Source organism: Anthonomus grandis, chromosome 6 (genome assembly GCF_022605725.1).
Source record: "Anthonomus grandis grandis chromosome 6, icAntGran1.3, whole genome shotgun sequence".
Taxonomy (NCBI): domain Eukaryota; kingdom Metazoa; phylum Arthropoda; class Insecta; order Coleoptera; family Curculionidae; genus Anthonomus; species Anthonomus grandis.
The window spans coordinates 15137555-15158336 of NC_065551.1; the positions used below are offsets into that span (position 1 = coordinate 15137555).

At 32.7% G+C, this 20782-nt stretch overlaps 2 protein-coding genes across 5 annotated transcripts in view; both read right to left on the bottom strand.

Annotated features, from left to right (window-relative positions):
• LOC126737677 (putative protein TPRXL) overlaps positions 1-20782 on the bottom strand; it is a 283568-nt gene that overhangs the window by 24762 nt on the left and 238024 nt on the right. The gene's annotated exons all lie outside the window — the stretch shown is intronic.
• On the bottom strand, positions 13948-15255 carry LOC126737683 (uncharacterized). Its single transcript, XM_050442681.1, has 2 exons — positions 15027-15255; positions 13948-14971 (listed from the first exon to the last, which is right to left on the bottom strand). The coding sequence occupies exons 1-2, from the start codon at positions 15187-15189 to the stop codon at positions 14253-14255; spliced, it is 882 nt and encodes a 293-aa protein (XP_050298638.1). The 5' UTR covers positions 15190-15255; the 3' UTR covers positions 13948-14252.

Genomic DNA, 20782 nt, shown 5'->3' on the forward strand with positions numbered 1-20782 from the left:
AAAAAACATTTTTCCATTAGCAAAAACTTCTAAGTCAGAAGAACTTAGGGATTTACGGCGATTCGTATTTTTCCTGATTTGTCAAAAAAATTTTGAGAAACATAATTATCGTCAAATTGGAAACATTTGCACAAGAAAATTAAATAATGTCGGAGTGTCAATCAGGATTAAGAAAAAATTGTATAGTACAACAACTAAATTAGTTAGCATTTTAATTATTACTAAGGAGTTTCACGAAATAAAAAATAGTACTTGCGTAACCCCTCTGGACTATAGTAAAGCATTTGATACTATAAGTTAAGACCTGCTTTTGACCCAGATACATTGTATTGGTTTTCCTCATGAAGCGCTAAGTTTATTTAAGCGTTTTCTCATACTTCGCTATAGCTTTGTTATAACCAAAACTCTGCTAACAGGATCACCAGCCAGATTGAGCCTTTGCAGTTGTTAAGGTCTTTTTAAAGTATAAGAAAAAAAAGAAGACAAATATTTGAATAAATTCAGATTTAACTTAACGTCTTTATCCAAAACTTTATACTATATGCAAACCAAGAGGCAAAAACCGATCATTTCTGACGAGGATAAAATTCAGACTGTAAACATTTTTTTTTGGGACGAGGATAGCAAATCACAACTATTTTCTTATTGACACATCGGAAACTTATATTGGATTTTAACCGTCAGTTTCTGAACTCACTTAGTAAAATCGATTGAAAAATCACAGAAATATCGAAACCCGCCGCTGTACATCATACCCACGTATAAATTCATAGTACAAGCAAAAGGAATTCCGACTCTCGCACTTGTGCTCTGGTTCACGGATCGCGTGGACCTGAGTGGTGACCCTGAGGGGGGACACGGGGGGCACTGAGGTCACCTGCCGGCCGGGGCCGCGCCCCGGTTCTGCTCTGACAAATGGCCTGCTCCCCTTTAGGGAAAACCGCGCCTAAGACCTTTTAAGCTAAAGAAAAAGTTGGTACTGAAGTTGGTTTTCTTGTAAATAAAGTTGATGGTGGACGGCCATTAAGAATAAAATGTTGGTATTTGCCTCGAAATTTTTATTGGAAAATTTAAATTTCAGAAGAATGTACGTCTCTATCCTAACGATCATTCCTTAAATTTTCTCACGCTGGTTTTGACATGTGGTTTTTGCAAAATAGTGTTATGTATTGTGGCCTTCACCATAAGGATTTAAATATAAAAAAGAGAAGGGTTGGGTATCATTGGTACATCGTTAAATTGTAGCAAGCCAATTTGGATCAAGTTGGAAGTTCAAGTTATCTTAACTTGAACCCTCAGTTACAGAGGGAATATGGATGATTATATCCAAATAGAGCTATTCCAGATCGAAAAACTTTCATTAACATTGAAAGGGTATTTAGGCTTTGAAGACACTTTGAAAGGAAAAAACGAATAAGCGTAGTTAATGAAAATAAAGACTTATATTTTTTATTATTTTTTCAAGAAAATTTAAATATACCGTAGTGCAAACAATAAATATTTGGCCACAATAATATCTGCCACTTTTTAGAAAATCCTAGTAGTTTTATTATTGAAGAAAGTACTTTTTTCTTTAATATAACTACTCAGTATGACTAACGAGTCAGTAACTAATGAGTCAAGACACTTAAGAAGTATTTGTATTTTCCACAAAAAAAAAATGCTTGTTGAAGATTAGAAGACGCTCACAAATACGCTCGAATAGTATTTTATGATGCGCAGAAACAGAGAGGATAATTTTTTATTTTTTATTTGTGTTTAATATTTAATTTAATTGTGTACCTATGAGTGCACTTTTACCACTGCGGATGTATTTAATTAAAAAAAATACATCTTTTTGGGCCTCAAAGAACATGGCACCAAGATGAAGGTTTACCACAGCATGTAATACCTGTTGTGATTTTTTTAAATAATAGATATGAAATATGGATAGGTAGACGAGGAATCATAAATAGGCCACCAAATAGTTAAGAACTTTCACATTTGGATAATACATCATACATTTCTGTAGAGGGTTTTAAAGGACAAAGAGTATTCAGAAAGAAGTGCAAATTTCGAAGAACTCAGGGTTAAAATTCTAAATGCTATGAACAAATGCAAGACAATTCAAACTATATTAGTAATGTAATCTACAGTGCGGCTCTAAATTGTTCCCCCCTCCCCCTCTTATCTTTTGAATGCGTTTAGATAAAAATTTGAAATTTGGCACACATCCTAAATACTACTTTCTGGTCCTTAGCTCAGTTTGCAAAACTTCAAGATGGCGGCGGAACGGCATTTCAAAAATAAAATTAAATAGAAATGAGGGTCATGCGATACATCTTTTGAAAGCTGCCACTAAATGTTTTATGGTCCTAGAATATTAAGCCATTACTTCTACCCATAGCAAAATGGCAGCCTTTTAAAATCTTATTTTTCGCATTTTTATTTTCGTTTAAAATAGTTTAGGTAACATAGAAATATAACTATTTCACTACAAAAAATATTGAAAATATGCACCATCAACGTCAAGACAGTAAAATAATCTATTGAAAAAATCTTTACGAAAATTTTGGAAATTGGCAACATCAATATTGCGACATTATTCTTTGACATCAAATATTCTTTGACGTAGATCGAGATTCTGGCTGGGTGACGTAGACTTTTTGTTTCAATTAGCCCCTTAAAAAAAGTCCAGAGGTGTAAGATCGGGTGACCTAGCTGGCCACTCCGTAGGCCCTCGATGACCAATCTACCGATTAGGGTAAGTAATAGTCAAATATTCTGTAACATTTCTGCTAAAGTGAGATTCTAGAAATTCATGAGGATTATCTTTTTAGGATCAGTGGTTCTACTGCATTTTCCAATATGTTTAAGTAAACGTCCCTAATCAATTAGCCCCTTAAAAAGAGTCCAGAGGTGTAAGGTCGGGTGACCTAGCTGGCCACTCCGTAGGCCCTCGATGACCAATCTACCGATTAGGGTAAGTAATAGTCAAATATTCTGTAACATTTCTGCTTAAGTGAGATTCTAGAAATTCATGAGGATTATCTTTTTAGGATCAGTGGTTCTACTGCATTTTCCAATATGTTTAAGTAAACGTCCCCTGTCGAATTTCAATTCAAATTCTACAAACAAATTACACCTGAACGAGTGTAGTAAAGAAAATAAGAATGCGAAATATAAGATTTTGAAAGGCTGCCATTTTGCTATGTAGGATTTGCTATTTTAATTATTACCTTATTTTATATGCAATTTTTAATATTTTTTTATATCAAAACTTATAGCTTTTGAAAATAACGTATCTAACGTTCAAACATAGACAGTGGCTTCCAGTTGCGCAACCAAATCACAAACTTTGAACAACGTCAAAAACGGCTGAACTAAACGTTAATATTGCATATATATTTAAAATAAGCATAAAAGGACCTATATTATTTTAAATCTAAAGAAGCGTACAGGGGCATGTAAAAAGTATTTTTATGTTTTATGAGATATTTTATATATATCAGTTTTTATTATATTATAACTGAATTCCTTAGGTAAGATTTGCATTATTAATCTCTAGCAACGGATGATAAAATTGACAATTAAATTTGTGTTCATAAAATATTTTAACTGCTTGCTTAAAAAATAAAAATTGCCTAAAGGAAATTAGTTGTAATGTTAATTACTATCCCTAATTAATTAATAAAAGTCAGATACCCCAATATAAAATGATTTGAAAAAATTAGTATTAAGATGATTTTTCTGATATACAGGTTGGGGAATCGATCATTAAGCAACTCTTAAAGGCAAAATATAATGCGCACGCATCAATTTCGTGGGCTCTGTTACTCGCCTGCTGGGTGGCTGTTTTGTATGATGTTAGTTTGACTTTGATATGGGCTGATTCACTGTACCTTATTATTACTGTACCGGACCGTAATATAATGAGTGTACTGTAACGAAGTTACAAGATTTTGTTTTCACATTATAGAAATAGCTCAGGCAGTATTTTACATGAAAACTTAGATAGTCTTTCACCGTTAACATTTAATTACGGAATTTATATTTTCCTAGACCTGATAGTACCGAAGATAGGTTAGATCAAAGTCTACAAGGTGTTATAAAATTCGGTGCAAATATTTTAAGAGCATATTGTTGGAGTTAAAATAAGACTTTTTTTCTATAAATATATGTCCTAAAATGCAACCCCTCAGAACTACAGCCTGCGCAAATTGCTTGAAGAAAATTTGATTGGCGATTATTTGGAACTGACTACATTTATACGTTAAATCTTCTGGAAATTTGCAAGTTGTCGTTTTTGCTCCTTTTGACATTTTTCGTCTCAAAAATGGTGTAAACCCAATTTTAGGAAACGACACAGAGGGGTTACCCTTTTGACGACCCATATCTTATATGTTTTCAATAGGAAATTTGAAAATGTAGAATATTATGAAAGTATCACAATAGCCATGAAAAAATCTAAAATTATCGTTTTTTGCATTTTTGGATAAAATGAATTTGATTTGACAAAAAACAAAACAGTCACAGCCCACTTCATTTCTTCTAATTTAATAGATTAATCGGGTTTAATAATGCTTCCCTTTCGTTTAACAGCGATTTTCTCGAAAACGCTTAATTATATCGAAAAAATGCAAGAGACAAAAATTTTATATTTTTTCAAGGCTAACTAGATGGTGTTGCTGGATTTTTAAATTTCTTATAGAAAACATACGATATAGGCCATCAGAAAGGTAAGCTCTCCTGAATCCTCTCCTAAAATTGGATTTACACCATTTTTGGGACGGAAAATAAAAAGAGCACCCAAAAAATGGGAACATGCAAATTTTCAGAAGAATTAATGCATATTTGTAGTCACGATTCCAAAAAATCGATTTTCTTCAAGCAATTTGTGCGGGCTGTAGCTCTGAGGGCGTGCATTTTTGGACACATGTTTATAGGAAAAAAAAGTCTTATTTTAACTGAAACAATACGCTCTTAAAATATTTGCACCAAATTTTGTAACATACTGTATATATTTTAACTATTATTATTTTTCATTTATTTTTATGAGTTGAAATATATAGACTTTGGTTAGATTTTGGCTGTACCCCGGTTTTCATAGACTGTGTCTTTATGACATGTTTTCACCGATAAACTATTTTAGGCATTAATAAATAGTAGTTTACCATCTTATTTCTACACTGTTTAAAAGTTTATCCGAAAGGCAATAAGGCTCCTTTAATTACTTATAGAGTGGCGCCCGAGGCAGGTTTGGTCGATTTTCGTTTTGATGATCGTATTGAAGAGTGGACAGATAGATACTATGGTTCGCCAAAGTTCGAGAGATTGTATGTATTAATTACGTACGAAACTTAGTATTACTGGCAATTAAGTTTCGCGAAAATCCAGGCCTTTCTAAAATATTTTTTTAATGCAAGCTTTATATATATTAACGAAAAACCCACATAGAATCGTAATCTCAAAATGTTTATTATGCTTAATATTGTATGAATAATTAATTAAAATTATCGATATACTAAAATTATAAATAATTATGCATATATGTTATTTTAATAAAAATAAAATTCAAATTGTTAAAAATAAGTGAACAAAAAATTATTCTTTAAACAAAAGGCTCAAAGCCTTCTTCTTTGGCTAGACAATAAGATAACCTATTATAAAAGCTATTTCGTACTTCTAAAGGAGTTTCTGATAAAATGGAATTGACACACTCAACAATTTTCTCTCGCAACTCTTTTAAATTTGTTGACATCCTAAATTCGCATTTGTTAATGGTCCCCACCGTAAGTCTTTTGAGTACAAATCTAAAGAGGCTATTTAATATCGCCAGTTTCACTAATAAGACGATTAGAAAATTTGATACTGTCCTGTCGAATTTCCTTCAAAAAAACAGTTAAAATTCAAGAACATCGTGCAACCATACAGCAAAATAAGGCATGCCGATAATAATATTGTTATTTCGTAAAAAATAAAAACAGCAAATATCTATAAGACGACTAGTAGAGCCCAATCACTGACAAAAGGAAGCGGTGTTGCCATTATTTTAGACAATGCGTTATCTTCAGTTCTCTAACCTGTATACAGAAAGTAACTATATATACGCTTTACGGAGCCTAAAACTTAAAATAAATCTTTAGAAGCATTCGTTTTCAGGCAGTTAAACTCTTTCTTTAATTTCAGAGATGGCATTCAGAACACCACAAATATTAAAAATTAGAGAGAGGTCCAGAAGAAATGCGTATTTGTCGATTTAAAGTCGCCACTGTTTATCATAATCCTACCTTATACAAGGTGTTGTTTAAAGACGTGCTAATATTTAAAAGGGTAAATCCATATAAAAAATATATAAAATGGGTCCAGCAATCACTCCCTTAAATATTAGCGCGTCTTTAAGGAACACCCTGTATAACATTTTTATTGTTATGGGTAAAAATTCAGAAAAATCTGAAAATGCATAGACGACCGTTTGAAAAGTCATTTTTTGACTAAAAAATGCCTGAAAATAAATTGAAAGAAAATAAAAAATTAGTTTAACTGTTTGGTAAAAAAAAAATCATTACAACGTTAATTACTATAGTCCTCTGGTTAAAACTTTGGGTGTGAAACTCAAATCACAAAATAGTTCTACGACTAACAAAACTTCTTATTCTGCTCACAACATTTGTTTCGCATCTTTCGGGAGAAAAATAAAACAATAATTATAGTTATTAAATAAATAAATACATTAAGGTGAAATATTCAGAAATTGACTCTACATACTTTTAAAGGCTCAAAAATTGAGTCAGCGATCCAGAAATGGTTTTTTCTTTAATTTCAGAGACACGAACATGGGAAATTAGGTAGTGCCCCAGATTTTTTGTCAATTTTGACCCCCTTAAACCACAAATCACCACTGTTTATTATATACCTAATATATGTATAACATTTTAAGTTCTAAGTAAATAAATAAAATATATATCCTTCATTCTGTCCTGATTTGAATGAAATACATAAAGCTTGCAACTTATAATTTTGTTTTAATAGAAAAATCGCTTTGAAAGGAAAGATTGCCCGAAACGATTGTGTACGCATGCACCTGGTATTATACAACGAATTTAAAATTGGCACGTTCGGATATGGTCTACTTTCAGCACGTACCGGCACTTCGTATACCGGGGCCACTCAAGAAATTACAAAATATCCCATATAAACGGCAAATAAATTAGTAATATTAAATTAAATAATGGTATAGAGCAAATGAAACAGGACGCAAAAGGTTTTTAGAAAAATAAATTGGGAAAAAATAGTCTTTTTTTTTAATTTCTAAATTAACTGAATATTTCTGGATAACCCCCCGTACATTTCCCGAATAGCATCACGTTCTATTAATTTTCCTTACAATGAGTCTTGATCCAATTTGTTCGATTTTGGAGCATGACATCGGCGCATTCCCTTTAATTTTAACCAATCGCAAAATAGTTTCGGTGACTTTTGATTTACCGCCAAACGTGCGTACAGTATTCTGAGACGGCACGTCGCGGGGCGAAAGAGAATCATTACCATCCCCAATCTCCATAACTCCAAGACATTCCATCAAAACTCGAAAAAAGTAGTTTTCTGAACAAATTGTAAGCCTATCTGTGTTTCGGGCTGATTATGTAAAGCTGTTCAATTAATTGATCAATAAAAAATAAAAGAAGTTATCAAGACCAGACTATAAGAATAGGAACGCTGCTCCAACACACCGAAATAAGAGAGGTGATTCTCTGTTTCAGACGCACAACCTTAGTGATTACTTAATTACCTCAATATGACGTAATAATTTAATGGTACTGATGACGATATGGCAAATCAACAGTAAATGAAAATGCTTGACTTAGCCTAGTAGTAAATAGTTTACAGGATGTGGACACAAGGGAACACCCCAATTAGCCCAAATTGATCAGTAATGCACGTGACGTGCTTCCGTTTTATTTCGCATGAGATAAAGGTACTGCTCAAAGGTTACTTTTGTACTACTGCTACCTTTCCGGTATCGCACACAGGTTCTGTGGTCAATTTTTTGGCGGATGACCTCTGTCAAAATATCTCACTCCTCTCGCCCCGAGGGGTCAAGTAGGATAAAGTAAAGTAGAAGGATAAAAGACCAAGGTTTTATGGAAGGCACATTGGAGTAAGAGAGTAAGGTAATGTAAGATAGGTCGAGTTTAAGTATTGATAATTTACTAAGAAATACATGCGTTATACCAGGTAGACTTTTATATGCAGAACTAAAGTAAATCAATAAAAGTAATACCAAATTAACTATTAAATATTTTAAACGTTAAACCTTATAGTAATTAAAAGCTGAGTAAGATTAGTAAAGAAGCACAAATAAGAACGAAATAATAATAAAAGTCTGTATACTAGTTTGTGTCATCTTAAGGAATACAATAAAAGAAATAGATGAATGGTTCATTTTTTAGGCTTCTACCTCCTTTTTTTATTACGTTCAGAATGATCCTACATTTGTCTTTCATTAGGAAGGTTTACTTAATAAAGCAGATAATCTTAATTTTTTATTACAATCGAGTTTGAGTAAAATCTGTTTTGCTCTGACGAATTCATGATGAGTTACTTATTTTATTGGGTATTTTCCAAAGGAAATTTAAGAGATGGATTTATGTTATTAAGTATATAAGAGAATTAATGAAAACTATTGATCATCCACGTACCTAAACCAGTTTAAAATTTTATTTTTAAATAAGAATATAGAAACGGAAGTTCTCTTTAGATTATCTAGAAATAAGTTAGCCAAGAGTGGTGAAAGTGGATTGTCCATGACGAGGCCTATTGATTGGATATAAAACTTAACCTAAAAATTTTTTTTTACTGGTAAGAAGTTCTAATTTTGTAATTTTGGCGAATCCCCATAACTCAGGCACTCATACGTCCATGTACCTTCTTGGTGCTTAGAGGTCTGTGTTTCGTAAGTAGTTTTTTTATGCTTGTTATAAAACAAATGTTTTTTTTTACAAGATTTTTTGTGTTTTTATTTTAGGATACCCCAATGGCCAAAAAAATAATCCTAGACCTTAAGAGAAAAAAATTGGAGAAACTTTGAAAAAATGGGCAGAAGAGATTCGTTCTGACACAAGTGATTCAGATTCAGAGGACGATTTTGTGTTGGACCATGACATTGAATCAGAAATAGAAGCAGAGGATGAAGAAATCGAAAATGCAGCCAACGATTCACGTTCAAAGCACCAGATATTTATATGGTAAGAACTGGTTAAAATTGTCAGAAGATCCTACGGTACCGAAAATTGCAACATAACATCGTTGTCAAGTGCCCAGGTCTTAGAAGACATACCATGTATAGTGCTGATCCTGAGGAAGTGTGGAAGCAATTCTTTGATAATAATATTATGAATATAATTCTCTATTCAACCAATGCAATAACTATAAAAATAAGACAAAAATATAAAAATGGCGCGAATAACTCCTATCTCCAAGACTTAGATCTCCTAGAACTAAAAGCCTTGTTGGGATTACTCACATTAACTTAAATTTTCAAATCGAACCATGAAAATATTCGATCAATTTTCACTACAGATAGAACGGCTCGAGAAATTTTTAGATAAGAAACAAATTCTAATCGATTTTAAATAGTTCTTGCTTCTTCAAGATTTGATGATGCGGAAACCCGCAACGAACGAATAAAACAAGATCCCTTAGCTCCGATATCAGAAGTAAGGCATTTATTGCAAATTGTCAATCTGTATATAATATTGGTGTAACTGCTTGTGTACATGAGATGCTAGTTGCGGCAGAAGTAAGTTTAAAATGTACCTACCTTTTAAGCCTGCTAAATACTGTCTAAAGATTATGGCGCTAACAGATGCAAGAACAGGGTACCTTCTTAATTCCTATATTTACTGCCGAAAAGGTATAATCTGTCTAATCTGATCTTAATAAGAAGGAAAAATCGTATTCAAAGCCTACACAAGCTGTGCTAACATTTGGACGACTTATTTATAATAAAAAACCGTTAATATTAAGACTGATAATTGGTTTTCATCCATAGAATTAATCAATGTGTTGAAAACCAAAAAGGTAACTTCTGTAGGGACGTTAAAGAAAAATAAAGCCCAAATTCGTCCTTCGGTTTTGCCGACAAGACAAAAACAAATTTTTCTCATTTCTATGAATTTACAAGTTCTATGTACCAAAAAAAAAAAGGTGTATTGAAGGTTTTGTCAATGCATCATAATAAAAATAATAACGTCCAGACTGAAAAGACAGATTTGATTGCAGATTATAATCTAACAAAAGGAGTTTAGACCAGTAGACAGTTTAGACCAAAAATGCTGCATTTATTGCTTTAGTCGCAGAACTCGTCATTAGCCCGTGGCCATTTTCTCTGGACTTATAGATATAGCAGCTGTCAATTCCTTTATCAATACTCACATGAATCATAACGAGGTAATAAAAAATGGGCCGTTATGATTTTGACAAACAATTGGGAACGGCACTGGTAATGCCAGAAATGAAACGCAGATTTTTCCATTCCCCATGACATTAGATTTTCTCTGCAGCGTATATTTCAAACGAAAACTCCATATTATTAAGCCGTTCAAGCTTCGAATGGTAAAGAAACGACCTGCAGAAGGTATACAGCTAAAATAGGGAAAAACATGTTAGTGTTATTTCTGGTCAAAAAGAAACATGTTTTTTATTATACCATTTATAAACATTTATTTATACAATAAATTAAAAAAAGATCTTGTGTTGTTTCATTTAAGTCATCGTTTAACAGCTTTTACCAAACCTAGAAACCCTAAACAAATGTTAAATATAAATAATATACAAACATGTCAGTTACAACATATATATTTCTATACAATTACCATAAAAGGTAAAAAATACCGAAGGTCTGTTGTTTGTATAATCGGACGTCTGTTGTTAAGGGTTACGCAAAAAGAGAGAAAACGTTTTTGAAACGGGTGTGTTTGTGAGACTAACGACAGGACAAATGGGAATGTTAGGTTTGTGGATTTTTGGCAAATCATAAGGTGTAGGCATGCAAGGATTGCTCGGAGTAAGTTTCTTTGCCCTTCAGTACTTTTTATTAATCAATTTACATTTTTTAATTTCTACTTTACTTTTAGTGATAAAAAAGGGAAGTGGATTATTAGATAGTTTGATAAAATTGTTTTCTTTGATTTTCTCTTTTATGCCAACGAGAACTTTTCTGATTTTTGAGAGGTGCAAAAGATTATTATGTTTATTATGCTGTTGCTTGAGAACTTAAAAAAATCTGAGACTAATGTGATTTTTATTTAATTAATACCGGTAATAACACCTATAATCATATCTATTACGACAGAATAATTTTCAATTTGTTTTTTATCAGTTCAAGTTTTTAGAGAAAATTTGAAGCTCTTACTAAGCCGCGACAAATTCATCACTATAAAAAATGATATTAGATAGGTTTTTAATTCTTTCGCAAAAATTATGATCTGTTCAATTATTATTGAGCAGAACCGTTATTCTGTATTTTCTAAGAAAGCGCTTGTTATTTAAATAGGGAGTAATATGATTTCTAAATGATATTTTGAATGCAAAACGCATACAACAGTTTTGGAGTTTTTGTATAGAGTAAGCAGTTGTTTCAGTCAAGGAATCAGAGTACAAAATATCACAGTAATCGAGCAAAAAGAGAACTGGTGAATTACATAAATAATATTTAATATTAGATGGTAAATAGTTTTTTAGACCATATATAGGCGTACATATGCAATTTTAAGTTTATTTTTGATATGATTTTGAAATGTAATACCACTGTCAAAATACACACCCAGATTTTTGACCTCATTGACTACTGGTAGCTAAATATTTTGAATCTGTGCATGAAAATTGGGAAACTTCAACAGCCACAAGCCAGTTTTATTGTATTAGATTTGGAAGCATTCAATTTTAAGTTGTGATCCTGTGAAAAGTTATCAATACTTTTTAAATCCTGATTAAACTGAAATTGAATTATAGGAAGATTTTGGCGTGAAAACGAAAGATATAGTTGGGAATCATCCGCATATTGCTGTAATGTTAAGTGCTTTATACAAGATATCATGTCAGCAACATATAAAGAAAAGAGAAATGGGCTCAAAATGGAACCTTGCGGAACACCCGTAGATACAATGTGATAACTTGATTTTTCAGTTCAAAATTCCTCATTAAGAATTACGCAATGAGCTCTGCCAGCTAAATAAGACTTAAAAATTGACTGCATCACCAGAAAATCCCAAATAATAAAGTTTTGCCAATAGCATTTCGTGACTTATAGTATCGAAGGCTCTACTAAAATCTAACAACCCAAGACATGCTAGTTCTTTTTTTTCTTCATTTTTTCTGATTTCATTAAGAAGGTTAACCAAACAGGTAGAAGTACTAAAGTTCTTTCTAAAATCTGCCTGGCATTCAGGTATTAAAGAATGTGATTCAATATATGCCCATATTTGTTGGTGAATACATTTTTCCAAGATTTTGGATACTAACGGCAGTATACTTATAGGCCTGAGGTCTTTGAATTTCTTTGGATTACTGATCTTTGCTAAGGGTTTTATAGTTGCCTTTTTTCCAGATTGTAGGATAAAAAATTTATAAAATGCAATTGTTCATAATATTAAGTAATGGCTTTAAACAAAAAGGCATACAGAGATGTAATTTTTTTAAAGAAAAAGCGTCTTCACCAATTGCATTAGTGTGAATGGTTTTTACAATTTTAAGTAAAGTTGACTGATCCGTTAAAGTAAATTTTAATTCAGATTCAATCTTATCATGTTTATGTGATTTATAAAATTGTATTTTCCCATTACATGCTGTATTAGCTGTTTTACTCAAATTTGTAAAATAGTTATTAATAGCCGTTGAATCAGAAAACGTATCAGGAAGATCAGAATCCTTGTAACGGCGAGATTTAAATTATTTGCGTCCCTCCAGAATTCTTTGCCGTGTTTTTGAGACATTAAATTAAAGTAAGTAATTTTTTCCCTAGCAATGGCATGTTTTGTGTAATTCCTTATTTGTCTGTAATATTGCAAACGTGCTCAGTTATTTGTTATAAATATTTACGGTGGGCTTTATCCCTTTCCTTCATATATCTGAGATGAGTTTTCGTGACAAAAAAAGTAAATTAGGTACAAATTTTCTAGATTTCTACATTTGTTTCTTCTATTACGAGCCTATTCTTTTGAAAATGTAATTTTTAAAAGTATTTAAGTTCGAGTTTTTATTAAAAAAAGGACCAAAAAGTAACTTTCTGGTTTTTTATCGTATTTAGTTATTTCATTATAATCTGAATTGCGTTAAATTATGACTGTCCTTACGTACTTACGCTTCATAGATATGAAAATCGATCGTTCACCATATTTATATTTGAAAAAGTTTTTAATGGCTAAGCAATTAAATTTCCTGTTCGTCTTTCTCCCATTGTCCTTTCACTCAGTCACTCCTCGATTACTAACAGCTTCTGTTCCTCCCGTAGTCTTTTCTAGCTTTTCGATTCCCTTGCTTTCTCCTACTCTTCTACCAAAACTACCGCTTGCAATCACGGTTGTCTCGTCTTTACTTGCCTCAGCAATTTCTTTTATCAGTTCTTATACAGGGTGATTCAAAAGTAAGCGGCATCCTTTCAGGGGCGTAATCCTTGTATGAAAATAAGGCAAAAAGTTCATATTAATATGGGTCCGAAATTGCTTCCTAAGGGAGCTACGCCCCTTTGAATCGGACCCCTTGAAGACAATTTTTTCTCTATAACTTTAAAACCCTTTAGAATTAAATTTTGAAAATTGATGTACTGCATAAACATTTCATTGTGAATAAGATTTTAAATTCAACTTTTTTTAAATTTTATTTAGGTGCGTCACATGCGGGGGTTGGTAAGGGTAAAAACATCACTTAATAACAACACACACATAAAGGTACTCTTAGTTCAATTCGATAGAGCGTACCATTTACGAGAAAAGCGACTTTGAAAATATTCTGATTGCGTATGTTTATTGATGAAAATTAATTCGCATTACGATCGACAAAAAAATACACTTTTTACTCACATTTTATAGAAAGTGTTCAAAATTATTACCATTCGCGTCACGGCAAGCTCTTAATCTTTTTATTAGATTATGGTGCACACGTGGTAGAATTCTTGGATTATTTTTAATTGTCTGAAATCCTTCCTCTATTCTTTGCCTGAGAACATCAATATTGGGTATAGGGCGGGAATAAACTAGTTGTTTTAGGTGTCCTCATAAATAAAAATCAAAGGGGTTTAGGTCAGGAGACCGTGGTGGCCATGGCACTGGACCCCCACGACCTATCCAGCGGGTTTGATAGGCATTATTTAAATGTTCTCTAGCGAGAATGCTAAAATGTGGGGGAGCACCATCGTGCATAAACCACATTTGTGCTCGTAATTGAAGTGGTAGATTTTCTAATATTTGTGGTAATTCATTCTGTAAAAAAATGGTGTAAATTTGTCCATTAAGTCGTTGCGGCATAAATACAGGTCCTTTTAAATGCCCATCGATTATTCCCGCCCACACATTTAAACTAAACTGCTGCTGATGTACCTTCTGTACCGTAGCATGGGGATTCTCATCCGTCCATAGGTGGTTGTTGTGGAAATTGAAAATTCCGTTTCTTGTGAAGCCGGCCTCGTCAGTAAATAAAATTTTCTTCTCAAAAGTTTCAAAAGCAACGCGGTTTTCTTCTAGCCAATTACAGAAGTATACACGAGGAAGGAAATCTCGCTCTTCCAAAGCCTGAGCCCGTTGAATATGATAAGGGTAGAGTAACATATCGTGCAAAATTCTCCATACGGTTGACTGAGAGGACCCTTCTTGATTTGCGATGATGCGAGTGCTCAAAGATGGATCTTCTTCAATACGATCTAGCACGCGTTCTTCTAATGCTAGGGTTCTGGCATTTCTTGGTCGCCCAACAACTTCCTGTCTTTGAAATGTTCCTTAAGCAAAATTTAAGTAGATATTATGCGATATTACTCACATTTTTGAATTTACCTGTTTCCCTTAAATTACGATCTACTCTTGCGAAAACCGTACGGTGTGGCACTCGTCGATTAGGAAATGCCTCATGATACAATCGTCTTGCTTCAACACAATTACCAAATGCTCTTCCAAACATAATGTGAATATCAGCTTGTTCTTGATACGTAAAATCCATGTTTGCTTTTTAAACTTAGAAACACAAAGAACCAAACTCAACAAAGGCAATGCCCTTCTTATTAATAATAAATAGTAATTTGTAAAACACTCTATGAAACTAATTTTACTTTGACAAAGTAAATTGTATTTTACAATAACATTTATCAGTCATTTAAATGCCAAAAACCAAAAAACAACCGCCAACTTCGTTTTAAATGCGTATCCAGTCATTTTATTATGTATTAAACATACGCAATCAGAAAATTTTCAAAGTCGATTTTCTCGTAAATGGTACGCTCTATCGAATTAAACTAAGAGTACCTTTTTTACGTTTAAGACTCTAAAATTTTATAATTTTCAAACAAAATCACAATAACCTAAAGAGTAAAAGAAAAAGGGATGTTTTACCCTTACCAAACCCCGCATGTGACGCACCTGAATAAAATTTAAAAAATTTGAATTTAGAATCTTATTCACAACGAAATTTAATTCTAAAGGGTTTTAAAGTTATAGAGAAAAAATTGTCTTCAAGGGGTCCTATTCAAAGGGGCGTAGCTCCCTTAGGAAGCAATTTCGAACCCATATTAATATGAACTTTTTGCCTTATTTTCATACAAGGATTACGCCCCTGAAAGGATGCCGCTTACTTTTGAATCACCCTGTATAATAACTCTACTGCCAATTCATTGACATCCCTCCCTTTTTATCTCTAGAGCTTGAGCTGCTTCCCTCCTTTTTTCCCCAAAATAGTCCACCCTGACATTCTTAGATAATTATTGATCATCACCCAAGAAAACCTACGGCATCCCAACAAAATTCCCGCTCGCTCTCTCTTTCTCTCGAGATTACGCTATTAATCTCCAACTACCAGTTACCTGCGGAATAATAAAAATCCTGGCAAACTGACTGCAGTATATAGATAATAACAGCTTAATAATAGGTGAGCGTCGGCTCACACATACCATTTACTTCTTATGCCGTTTAGCTACCAGCGTTTTCTGCAGGGGGGGCACTTAATTCTAAATTGAAGATGAAGACATATCTGGGTATACCATTCAAATAGAAAAGGAAGAATATGTAAGGTATGTTTATAACAATTGATGGTAAGAGAGTGATAAAGCAACACTTTTTTTTGTAGGTAGAGAATATATTCTGATTTTGAATCTTTTAATCCAGAAGAGCTTTCAGCTAAATTTACTTCTAAATAAGTCCCCAATCTATAATCTAACCGAGCTTAAACCATAAATCTGTTAATTTTTAATGTCGCTTAATAACTAGTCAGAGATATCTAAAATGTAAAATCAGAAATCAAACTAACGGCAACTGCATTTACATAAAATTCTCCAAGATATATCTTGAGCTGTACAACTCTGCCTCGGGTCAGATTTATTATATACCTTAAGTAGATCGAGGTTTAATAATAACCATTTTGAATAATGTGTATGCCTGCTACCATATAACTTATGTGGGCAACGCTGATGGTATTTTTCTTTATATAGATTTGAGGCAGAAACGTCATTTTTGTTTTCTCAAATGATATGGTGTTGCTGGCATTACGATAATTTGTTTCTAGAATATGTTTTTAATTAGGTATATCCTAAGAATCATTTACATGTTCATCAATTTTTTTTAAATCGTTCTTTTATTACGAACCTCTAGATATTTTTAAAATTCCCTAGTTTTTTCTTAAAGATAAATAAATGAATTAAATATTTTTCTTTTTGTCATCTTCCTCTTATAGTAAAAAGCATAATTTTTTAATACTTGCATGACCTTTACATAGAAACCCACTAATTAAACCAAACATTAATTAAAATTCTATAAAAACAATTATAAGCATCTAGGCCAAGACGTAAAATATCTAATTAATATTATAAGACTTATATTAGACGTTGCTCCATATTTCTATTGCTCTATTATAAATTTATTTAACAAAAAAACGCCACTTTGACCTTTCGTCGTTTTTTATAATTTATTAATCAAAAGCAAACCACTTTTAAATGCTTATAATACCTTGTAAATGCCAACAGGTAGCACTCCGAGCTACTTGTTAAAGTTAAAAGGTTAAAATTATACGTTGGAAATATTACAAATGTATGGTTTGTTATATTTTCCGTAATAAATCGAGCAATTTGCGTTTGCGTAATCATATTTTTTCTCGTCTTTCGAGCCGGATGTATCAATTAAAAATGTTAATGAATATGAGGTTAATTATTTTTTGTAAAAATTTGACTATGTTACAGAGCTTTTCAATTATTTTTTTGGTCCTTCAAGCTCTCCATGACAAATGACCGTAACTGTTGTGAAAAAATCTAGTTTTAGTGGCAAATATAATGGATATTACAATACATACTTTGTTACACGTTTTCCATAATAAACTTTAAAATTTTCACATTTTATAAAGTTTTTGGTCCTTTGAGCCGTTCTGAACTGTTATGAAAAAATCTCTTTTTTTGTAATAACAAAATTACCGTGATCATCATTTTATAATATTTTTTGATTTCTTCGAGCCTGATACAGCGATCAAAAATGATTGTGACTGTTAAAGAAAAATCTATCTTTTTAATAACAAATTTAGTGATATTAGAATATACAATTTGTTATAAATTTTCCGGAATACCCTTTGCAATTTGCATACGTTATCATATTTTTTTGGTTCTTTAAGCAGGATATAACGATAAAGGGCGACCGTGACATTCAAGAAAATTTTTGAATAACAAATTTGATACATTTTATTACACATTTTGCGTTTGCGTAATCATATTTTTTGTCGCCTTCTTCCTTGAAACGAATAAGTTTTTTTGTAAATAATATGACGATATTACAACATGCAGTTTTTACAAATTTTTTTGGTCCTTTGAGTCGGATAATGTGACCGTGGCTGTTATGAAAAAATCATCATGTTATTATTTTGTCACATTTTTGGATCCTTCGAACCGGATATAGTAATGAAAATCGACCGCAACTTTTTTATTTTAAATTAAACCTTTCCTGATAATATAATATACAGATTGTTACATATTTTCTGTATTAAAATAGACTTTTAGGAAAAAAAATTGTTTTTTAATAAGAAACTTAAGTAATAATGTAATATATAATTCATTACAAATTTTCCGTAGTAAATTATGCAATTCTCATAATTTATCATATATTTTTGGTCCTTCGAGCCGAATATAGCGATAAAAACGACCGTGACTTTTATGAAAAAAATCTATTTTTACCGTTTGTGACACATTTGCCGTATGCAACTTTGATACTTCCTCATCGGAGTCAGATATATCGATATAAAACGACGTAACTTTTAAGAAAAATATTTTTTTTTAAATAAAAATTTGCTAATTTAATATGCTGATAGTTATATATTTTCTATTATAAAGCAGGCAATGTTCAAATATTATCACATTTCTTTGGTCCTTCGAGTCGGATAAAGCAATAAACACATGACTTTTTTAAAAAAATATATAATCAGTTAAATAAAAAATTTGATGGAGTTATGTTAAAGATTTTGCAGTTGCCTAATCATATTTCCTCGGGACCTTCGAACCGGCTATACCGATGCAAAATAGTAATGACTTATATGTAACTAATAATTTTTTTCGTAAAAATTTGGACGATATTAAAATATGCAGTCTTTCGAGCCAGATTAACAAAGAAAGTGGCCATGGAAATAATGTCTATATCCTCTAAAAATAACGATATTTCTTTTTATTACTATAATATATTTTTATATAAACTTTTTTATTAATGAAGTGTCTTTCACACGGTTCTCTAATAGCAGTAGTTGACCACAGAATGTCAGAAAAAGGTTGACCGCAGGACGAGATCGAGTTCATGGCTTCACCGATGCCGTGGAAGACAAGATTTTTTATTATTAAGGGAGTTTTTACGTTCTTCCTGGGACTTTGTGGAGATTTTACCCTGTATAGTAAATAAATTTAAAATTTATATTAAATGGTAATTAAGGAAAGCTACGGTGGATCCATAAAATCTCCAAAAAATTTTAAACTTTGGTGGATATTTTTAGTTCTTTAAAGGAAGTAAGTAAATACATGTAAAAATGTCATCCTATATAGCGAACTCATAACAAAGTCAAGCTACACGCTGCTGCCCTAGATCTACTGGAATTTTTTACAAATCTTTTATATTACTTGACCTTTTTTAGAATATCTTGAGTTTTCAAAGAATATCTGCGACTTATCTACGAGTATAGGCTGGTTTAACACACTGATGGCACCAAAAAAAACATCTTATAAATATTTTCCATAGAAAAACTCCTTTTTGCACGACTAGTACCTCAATAAAGCAGACCTCTCTTCGTACCATCTTACAATATAATTTAATTGTTTTTTTTTCTTATGCTACAAGCTGGAAGGCAAAAATTCTCCAACGAGTATTGGCGTGGGCAGCCTCCGACGCGAAGCACGCCGACTAAAACACGCGATCCTTAGACGAAGGGAATCTGGGGGATGGAGGGGAAGCTTTAATTAAGGCCGCCCGGGGCGCGTGCCGGCTACCTGGGTCTGCGCCCCTGACCCGTGACCCTAAATTGCCCGAAGAAGCATAAAAAAAAGCGGAGTGGTCGGTCCGTGTGTGGTGGTGCTCTTCGAATCTTTTAGAATTTCTTCATAAAAATGAGCGCACGCATTCAATTGAAACATAAACGCAACAAAGGAGCTCCTATATCAGATATTCGATCCACTTAGTAACTGACCTTGTGATTGTTTTTAATTATGCTGCTGCAACGTACCCATCGAGAGTACCACGACTCTCAACCCAATCAATTACTGTCAACCGGTGACAAATATTTACGACTCAGATTGACCATATCGAGGTAAGAGAACCGAGATCTGGTTTTTTTTTTGGTTTGTTAAGTAGTACCAGATCGGGTCTGCGGGTCGGCCGTCACTGACCAAACAACTGGTTTACGTTAACTTATGACCTTTGATTCTGCGGCAAAGATCACATCGAAAAAATGTTCGTTTTATGATTGAGAATGGATGAAATAGAAAAAAAATTCTGGTGCTCGTCAGCTACCATTAACCAAAATAGGACTGAAGGAGAGAGAAAAAAGGAGCATCCGAAGCCGTCTCTAATCGTTTTCGATCGGGCAACCGTCACGGCCTACTGGAGACGAACCACCGCCGAAACAATTGAATCTTGTGACCGCAAAAGGCGTTCCGGTCAACGGCGGCGGTGCGATCCGTTGTCGCGATATCGGCGGCCTTTTTTACCGCCTTTGGTCACTACATTGTTCATCGGCCACTTTGATTGCTCTTTTGTCCGCACATTTTTTTCCATTGAATTCTATTTCATAAGAAAATCGAAAAGTGAGGATTTACTTATGTAAATTGTAGAAACTAACATCTCCGAGGTGTCTAGGATGATGTATTTAGATAGCCCGACTGTGGAGATCTCATCCTTTTCCATTATGTTCTTTGATCTCTGTGTTGGATTTAGATGCCCAAAAATTAGCCCTTTATTTCAAATTTTAAAGTTTTCGTGTTGCAAGTGGTTTTTTTGGTCAGCACTTATATTCTTTTGAGAGAAAAAATCAAGGTTAAACTAGTTTCATATAAACTAAGTTCAGGACTGCTCTTTATTACTACAGAAAA

Excerpts from the sequence above, each read along its gene's own strand:
- LOC126737683 (XM_050442681.1), bottom strand. The coding sequence starts at position 15,189 with ATGGATTTTACGTATCAAGAACAAGCTGATATTCACATTATGTTTGGA. Across the intron at positions 14,972-15,026 it reads TCGTAATTTAAGGGAAACAG|GAACATTTCAAAGACAGGAA; the intron begins GTAAATTCAAAA and ends ATTTTGCTTAAG.